Below are 9,139 nucleotides of genomic sequence, written 5' to 3'. Positions count from 1 at the left end.
TAACCTAAGGTGCTACTGAAAAGACAAGGTGCTTCCTCATCAGAGGAAGGACTAATGTCCTTCAGGTGCATGTGACAGACCAAACCTGAATAGCCAAGTAACTAAGGGCCTGACCTGGTGTTTATCAGCCAGTTGAAGTCTTTCCCTCAATTTTAATAGGCTCAGTATCATGGAAAGCAAGAAGGCTGCTGGAAAAGACTGTTCTGAAGGGAAGTCTGTAATTTTATTTAAATAATCACAAAACTTGGAGGGGTGCTGTTGGAGATAGTTTGAAGTATTGTGGAATTTTGTTAATTTTTGTTTGGTTTTCATTTTGTCCTTGAGATCTTGAGCCTGAGACCTCACCATAATTTTACATGGTTTTGTGCACTCCTGATTTATATCACATCCTATAGAATTAGTATCTTTAGATATTAACAGCAATACTAATTTGCCCAATAATTTATTCTTATTAGACAATGCTATGCTTCTACCTCCAGAAACATTCCCAATGAAGACCTTGAATTCTGAGAAGATTTAAAAACTGGAAGTTTGGGGATTGACCATGGCTCATAAGGCTGAGGAGAAAAGAAAGCAGCGCCACAGCTTGACTTTATTGGAACAAGTAAAGAGAATGAAAGAATCCACAGAGATAATTGATGTGGTCCTAGTTGCAGAAGGTGAGAAATTCCCCTGCCATAAGGTGGTGCTGGCTGCCTTCAGTCCCTATTTCAAAGCCATGTTTACTTGTGGCTTGGTTGAATGCACACAAAGAGAAGTGGTCCTGCATGACACCTCTGCAGAGAGCATCTCTGTAATACTCAGCTACATGTACAGTGCAGATTTGCACCTCACTACTCACAACGTGCAGACTGTTGCACTTGCTGCGTATTTCATGCAGATGGACGATGTTTTCAGTATGTGTCAGCAGTACATGATGGACCATATGGATGCTTCCAACTGTGTGGGCATCTACTACTTTGCAAAGCACATCGGGGCAGAAGATTTGTCTGATCAAGCGAGGAAATACCTATACCAGCATTTTGCTGAGGTGAGCCTACAGGAAGAAATATTAGAGGTTGAATTCCAGCAGCTGTTGACTCTCATAAAATCAGATGATCTGAATATTTCCAGAGAGGAGAGCATTCTAGACCTCGTCATCAGATGGGTCAAGCACAGCAGAAAGTCACGTGCAGAATACCTTACTGAGCTCCTGAAGCAAGTGAGACTGGTACTTGTCAGCCCTTCTTTTCTCATGGAAGCCCGGAAGAGGAACACAATGATCCTGTGCAGTTCAGAATGCAATGAAATGTTTGAGGAAGCACTGAAAACCATCAAGCTATCCAACCACCCTTCTCTTGGCTTGAGATACGGCATGGAGACTACCGATCTCTTACTCTGCATTGGCAACAATTCTCTTGGCATTCGGTCGAAACATGGTAGCTATGCAGATGCCAGTTTTTGTTTCGCTCCTGCAACAAGAAAGACTTACTTCATTTCCTCTCCAAAGTATGGAGAGGGCTTAGGATGTGTTTGCACTGGTGTTGTCACTGAGAAAAATGATATTATTGTGGCAGGCGAGGCAAGTGCTGTCAAAATGTCTAGACAAAAGACCAGGAACATCGAAATTTATAGGTATGTACCCTCTGGCAGAAAATCAGAAATGCACCCATGTTCAAGAAAACCAGCCATTTTCTGGGTTAAGGATGAAATTAAAAAGTGGTGGCAGAATTTTCAAATCCAGATGCCTAAATTTGAGGAAGTAAATCCATGCTGAGACAGACAAAGTGACCTTCTTTTAGGCAGTGTTGAGCTCTCCTCCTTTGCACAGTGGAAACTGTGATTGAGCAGCACATGCAGAAACAAAAGATTTCTTACCTTAATTGGGGTCACATATCTTTGAAAGCATTTCTAGGATTCCTCATACTAAAAATGCTTGATCTTGTAAACATTTGGCTGAGTTTTATAAGTTTAATGTGAAGGGGAAAGCTCCTCTTGTCATGGTACCACTGACTAAATAGACATTGATGGTGAAGGGGATAGCATTTCAAAACAAGCTGATGGGACCTCAATAAACCGGAGTATTTACAGCTTTGGATTTTTCTACAGGTACCACCAGCGAGGAAACCAGTTTTGGCACAGCCTGTGCACCACTGAGCTCCGTGAACTCTATGCATTGGGTACTATCCATAACGATCTCTACGTAATAGGAGGGCAAATGAAAGTGAAAAATCAGTACCTGGTCACAAACTGTGTGGAGAAGTATTCGATGGAGCAAGGCTCCTGGAGAACCACAGCACCTCTTCCAGTACCATTGGCCTGCCATGTGGTGGTAACGGTGAAGAATAAGCTCTACGTACTGGGTGGCTGGACACCTCAGGTTAAGAAATGTGCCAGCTATTTTGTTTGTTTTATTTACTAACAAGCAGAACTATGCTTGGCTTATGAGATCTTAAATTTTGTGGTGCTTCTCACAAAGGAAAAGTACATAAGTGATGGCAGAAGATTAAATTTCTCACATTGCTCTGATTAAGCATCTTTTGTAGGAAAACCAAAGAGGATGAAGAGAAATAATACCCATCTTAGGCCATGCTCACTGTAGATACCAGCTTCAGGAAGGGCAGATATTTCAGAGATGTGCACAGTGAGCAAGAGTTTAAAATACATTTTCAGTATCAAGCTGGTTTCCATTTTACATAGCTACTGGGTTAAACACCTTATTTTTGGGGGGAAAAAAAATGAAAAAAACCTCAACACCTGGAAATAACTAGGATAATACTTAGTAGTTATTTGGCACCTTTTGCCATAAGAGGCTGTGAAAAGTTAGATTGACTGCGGTCTCTCGTTATATACCACCCTCTTTATTTTCCTTGGTAACAGTTAAGTAATGGTATTTAAATCATTCAGGGTCCTTAACTGAGCCTTGTCTTCAAGAAGCGTGTACACAGGTAAATATCAGGGACAGATTTATATCTGAAATTTAAAGTTCATCTCAATTTCTCAGGAAACTGTCTTGGCTAGCTGAAGTTCATTTATTTGATTTTCATTATATTATATTTTAACAGAAAAGTCAAAGCATTCTCCGGAAAAGAGATTCCTTTAATCAATCCATTTATCTGTTTCAGTTGCATTGTTTGGCCATGTAAAGTTTTAATGGGAATTTTCAGCAGGGCCACAGATACCCTGTTCAATAGTACAGGGAACGCACAGAACTGTACCACAAAGAAGATGGATGTCAGGAGCAATGCTTGTTCTCTCCAGTTGCTCCCAGTGTGAAAGACCTTTTTTTTAAGAGCATAGCCCATTCTTATTTACTGCTCAGTGCAGTTTAAATTTGAGCATTCAAGATAAAACCCCACATTTACTTGACAACAAAGTAGAGCATCTGTAATCCTTATTGCCGACAGCGGTATGTTCAGCCTGTCATCACATCTCATTGGGTTGTGTTCTCGCGAAATAAATTGCTGTTTAAAGTATTTAAAAGTGAGATGCATTCAGCAAACAAGATTTACACCTCTTTGGATATTTTGAGTGCAGGAGTCCCCCAAAGGAGACTACAGAAAGATCAGAGAGTATTTCTGGTACAGAAACAACAGAGCACGGATACCTTCCTGCTTAGAGAACTAAAATATGAAAACACTTAATGTAGAAACAATCTGTCTGCAATAAACCTTGAACTGAAAGATATGAAGTCAGACAGCCAGTTTTGTCTCTCTCAATGGGTCTCCAGAACAGATTGTAAAGGGAAAAGGGGCTTCGAAGAACAAGTCAGGATTACAGAACCAAGAATGGTTGTAAAACAAAGGCACCCCGCAAACACCTGAAGTGGACACCTGCCAACCAGCACTGTCAGTAACAATGTGTGGGAGCTTATATACAAAGAGGGTTGAGATGAGCAGATTAACAGTAATTGATTAAAAAGGAGAGCTTTGCAAGATTGTAAGTACCTGAAGTGATAAAGACAAATTAGCTGAAGCTCTCAAAAAAGGTGCTTCAAGACCAGCACCACAGGGTGCTGAATTCTCCTGGTACCATATATGTCCCATGCTCCTGTCAGATGGGGCGACTGTGTATGTGGGGCTACTGCAGCTGCACTGTGAAAGCAAATTAGTTTGTCGAGCCAGGAGTTGTCCCTGTGCTTGAACAGCACTGAATGTTCTGTCAATCCTGAACAAACACTAACGATGCAGCATTGATAGAGTGCTGTAAATGCGTGTGTCCATTACAGGACAGAGATAAATACATGTTCCCTTCCCACTCAGGCTTTGCAGTTGAAACAAGAAAAGACAAAGTCAAGCCAGGACATAAAATGACAGCTTAGGAGGGCAAGCGCTCGACTCACTGCAGTGTTTCTCCAGCTCAGCATTGGTCTAGGCTCACTGATACCAGCAGAGTTAAAAACCCGAGCAACTCCAGCCGTATGCCTTTAAAATGGGGCTCTTAAAACAGAAGAGAGCGTTTGGTGAGGCCAAGAGGATGGCTTCAAACCCTTGTGACAGAGAGAAGGGCTGCTGGAGGTAGCAGTAGGCTTATATTCAAAGGTGTCATACCCAAAAGCCATAATCTGAGTTCCTTGTACCATAGGAGTCAGGCAGAGAAAGGGAAGAGGATTATAAAGAACAAGAGGAGTAGGAGTGAGTATAAAAAGAGTATTATGGCAGTAAAGATGCAGTGGGGGGTCAGGAGGTTATTATGAAAACTATTGAGGGAGAAGTTACAGCAGTTGATCAACATTAGTCTGTTTTGGCTGGGTAAATAAATGTGCAGGTGACTTGGGAATAAGTTATGTGTATATACACAGGGCCAGCAAAGTACCTCGCTGAGACACCAAGCACAGCCCAAGTAACAGTGGGAATAGATTCCAGCCTCTAGCAGGAAGACAAAGTGTCAGGTATGGTTCTCCCTCTATTATTATTAAGATTTTACAGCGGCCTTGTGTAAGAGGTACGTATTGTTATTACCCAAATCCTTAGCTCTATTGCTGCAGAATACCAATGCCTTCGTATTCGTTTGCCGTCCGCAGCGTACTCCCAGCCACAAGTCATGGGTACTGTTAGACCCTAGCGAGAGCGAAACACTTTGCAGCCATAATTGATGTGTTTATGCTATTTATCTGCTCAGCTGTCTGCTGTGATTAATTGCGTGCAGGCGTGTGCAGAGGGCTCCAAATGTTGTATTATTATATGGCTGTCATATTTCATACAGATGGATCTGCCTGACGATGAGCCGGATCGATTAAGTAACAGAACGTTTCGGTACGACCCGGGCCAAGACAAATGGACAGAAGGAGCGCCAATGAAGTACTCCAAATACCGCTTCAGCACAGCCGTAGTCAACAGCGAGATTTATGTCTTGGGTAAGAGGAAACAGATTTTTAACAGATAGCACCATGACTTTTTCTTCTTTCCAGCAATTTGCTTCTGGGAAGTGCAATATCTCACCCTTTGCTATAGACCGTAGACAAAGTATGTTGGACTGAATGGATAGCGTTTGTCTAGAGCTGGTTTTTCCACCCCACGTAATTTCTTCCTTAATTCATGTAGATTGAATTAAGTGGATGTGAAGTGCTCTGGATTAATGGAACAAAGATAGTTTGCTTTTTAAACTACTTTTCTTTAGAGTACCAGTGTGTGCTATATGCACTAATGAAATTTAAAAGATGGGTAGAGAAACCTTGTTAGCACCACTTTGCAGGTGAGCAGTGAAAAGCTAAAGGACATACCAAGTACCATGAAGAAATGGCACAAGAATCACATCTCCCAGTCAAAAACAGTATTATTTGTGGATTTTAATAGAATCAGACTCTTCCACTCACCTCAATAGGGTGCAGTTTTTATAAAATACAGTTATTTACTTTGTTGTCTTTTGATAGATTTTTTGGTCAACATACTGTTTTGCACAGAAAATAATAAAAAAACCCTATCAAACAAGGGAATTTTCTGAAGAGAGAATGATGAAGTAAGGCAGGGAAAGGCAGAAGAAGAAAGTAATTGGGGGCATTGGGTATGATATGGGGAAAAAAGCTGAAGGGCCATCTTGGAAGGAGAATTAGAGCCAGAAAGGTGACCGAAGGAAGTAGAGGAGGATTATAGATGGGTGCATAAGTGGAAAGTACTTGAAGACGTGGTGAAAAAATTTCATACAGTGAATTAATCCACAGGTGGGCTGTGGGTTATTCATGCACTTCCATGCTCTGATGGGCAGGGTCAGACATGAAGAAGGTAGCAATCACCTCAGGACCTTTCAGTCCCTTCTGCTTCAGACTACTCCTGCTTACAAGGTTATCAAAGTGAACACAGTAAATATGGTCTTATCAGCTAATACACCTCCCGATTACGGGGTGGTGTGGTTTTGTTTGGGTTGCTATATACCATGAATAAAGGAGAGTTTGTTCCTCACATATAATACAGAAAGAGTCTTGTGGGAGTTGTATCTAATACAGGGCTCTGAAGTGGAAGAGGAAAATGGCTTCAATGCTGCATTTGTTTTCTTTTAGAGAAACTTGCCTCTCTTAAGTGACTTGACACAAACCCATAGTCACAACCAGGAGAAAGGGTGAAAGAAACTCATATGGAAAAAGAGGGCTTTGCAAACAGAAAATTGTTTATTTATTGTCAAAGATTAGTGATAGAGCACGGGAGTGTTGGCTGCCCAGGTTCAAAGGTACGTCAAAAATGTGGAAACGCCATCCTCTGTAAAAGGTTAAATATATGTAATTATTTATGCTGACACTGATGCTGTAATAGGGCAGCAGAAGCAGCCATAATAGTTGGGAAGAGAAAGGCTGTATTCATGTGTTTCAGTAAGAAGTGCTCTGAGATCAAGACCACGAATGCTGTGATGACAGAAGGGAGTCAAGAAGGAAAAAAAAAATAAGCCGCCTTGGGATGTGATAAAACAAATTGACAGTATTCTTCACAGCAAGCCTGACACCAAGACAAGGAAAAGGAGTGGCTAATAAGGAAAACTGCATCCATTTCCTTCCCTCAAGATCTCACAAAGCAAGAAGCATATCTGAGTGATTACAGTAATGAAACGTACAGATTGAACACAAAGCACAATATTAAATCTGAAAAGAGCCTGTTTAAATGGCATTGAGGAAAGTTCATGGTCTCACAGACCTTTACAAGCATTTTGCTAGCATAAAAAAATAAAAAGCATCGTTTCATTATGTATAGCTGCCAGTGCTGCAGTATTCAGGGAGCTGAACATGGGCTTGAATTCTTTCTTGCATGCTAGCCAATACCAATAATCTTTTTTTTGTGAGAAAATCTTTGTTAACAATCAGATCGGGACGTGGGCCAGAACAGGCTCTTGTTCTGTCTCCACCACTTTGTTGGTTCACACACCTTCCCACGAGCAGGCCTTAGTCGAGCAGTCCTAAGGGAACCGACACATGTAATCCTGAGATTAACAATGTGCTGCACTGGACCCTTCGTTCTGGCACTAAATGTAACTAAAGGTACGTAAAGGTGGTGTTTGTGCTCAGTATTGATGGTGTAAATCTGGGGTAGTTTCACTGTAATGAACAAACTTGCTTGTGATTTATACCAACGGCAACCAAGCTCACACCCTGCTCCAGGCACCGGATTCTGGAGAAGGACTGTGCTGTATTCCTCACCATGTTTCTGAGCCTGCCTCTGTTCTGATGCTCTGTCCACTCAAGGTGTAACTGCAGCAAGCCTAGACATGACTGAGTTACCATCACATAGCATGAGTATCGATTGCAGGGAAGCCACTTTGACCTGGGTCTGGGGTGTTTTCACAATCTCCTGATTGCCTGTTTTCACAAACATCAAGAGGACTTTAATGTCCATAAATCTGTAAAACTTGGCTGAAAGAGGCCAGCAGGCACAAGAGCTATCAGAGGCAAACAAAATAATGTGAACACAGATACAGAACACACATGTAGTGAGGGTAATTGTGTAAGTCTTGTTTCCTTAGGAAATCAAATAACATTAGAACTAATTTTTTAATTGAGAGGCAAACCTGAGACTGAGCCAAAAATGGTTTGTCAACAAATTCTACCTTCGAATATGCTGGTTTAAAAGCACATTTGACAGTGTGTTTGGAAATGAAGATTTGTCTGTTAAACTGAGAAGACAGCATGGTTAGGAAATGTTAACCATTATGGTCTGAAAACTCTCTGGAAAAGATTAAAGCATTTTCCAAGACCTTTCAAATGATGAAGCAATTTCCAAACGAATTCTGTTTGGAAACAGTGATACAGTCACTGATATTGGCATCTTATTCTGCTGATATCACACATGGCCTCATCTCTGGCTGCAAACTCGCACTCAACAACTGTAAATTAAAACCTAACATAGAAAAGCTACACTCAATGGTTCTGTTTGGGGTGACAATTTCTTGTTACCTTGTGAGATCTCCAGCTGCTGGGCTGCAAGGTGGGTAGCTTTCCTTTGAAAACAAATGTGATGATAACCCCAGCCGGGTGAAGAGGTGATTCATGGCATTGAAAACAGTGAAAGTGTTCTTAATCTGGTTGATGTGGTACTTGGTCATGCAGATGACATTCAGGAGTGAAAGGGAATGGAAGGACCAGAGGTTGATGCTGACAGACCAAAGAATAGCAACTGTCATGGGGATGGTAAAACCACTGCAAGCGTTCAAAGCTGTGGATCCCTCAGACATCACCCTGCTTCACAAGGAATGGGAGCACTGTGGGAGTATAGAAGAATGCTGTCAAGGGTGATTTGTGCAAAAAGACATTCTGAAGAGTATTGCAGCTCATAGCATGTCTTCATGTCGTGACCTCAGAGATGTCCATGCCCAAGTGTAATCATTAAGCTTTTGTGCTATAGATGAGAGACACTTTTATAAAATCTCTGCCATTGCATTTGTATCCCTTTCCACTCCAAACAGGAGCTCCCTGTGGTGAAGTGTGAGTGTAGAGAGCATTAATGTCTAACAGGCTCCCATGGAGCCCGAGTCACAGGACAGTCAGGGAAGGGGCAATTCAGCAATGTGCTTGATATCAGTGCTTGGATTCCAGCAAGTCTCACCCACTTCTCAGATCATACTCATGCATTATGTGGTGCACTGTCTCCACAGGCTTCCTGCAGCCTGCGCCCATCTAAGATCCACTGGTGCCTGCTGGGCCAGAGAGGAAGGAGAAGAAGGGAGGAAAGGTAGAAGCAGG

General features: G+C 41.8%; 1 protein-coding gene across 1 annotated transcript in view; it reads left to right on the top strand.

Moving 5' to 3' along the window:
- Positions 1-544: 544 nt before the first annotated feature.
- Positions 545-9,139, top strand: part of KBTBD12 (kelch repeat and BTB domain containing 12) — a gene marked incomplete at its 5' end in the record, with an annotated part of 28,697 nt that continues 20,102 nt past the window's right edge. Inside the window, 3 exons of the mRNA XM_084269701.1 lie at positions 545-1,614; positions 2,089-2,359; positions 5,185-5,335. Coding sequence (XP_084125827.1) covers positions 545-1,614; positions 2,089-2,359; positions 5,185-5,335 — 1,492 coding nt within the window. The remainder of the gene's footprint in view (positions 1,615-2,088; positions 2,360-5,184; positions 5,336-9,139) is intronic.

The sequence above is a fragment of the Gallinula chloropus genome (assembly GCF_964237585.1).
Source record: "Gallinula chloropus genome assembly, chromosome: 12".
Taxonomy (NCBI): domain Eukaryota; kingdom Metazoa; phylum Chordata; class Aves; order Gruiformes; family Rallidae; genus Gallinula; species Gallinula chloropus.
Note: the sequence above shows the minus strand (reverse complement) of the source record. Positions and strands in the feature narration are given on the sequence as shown.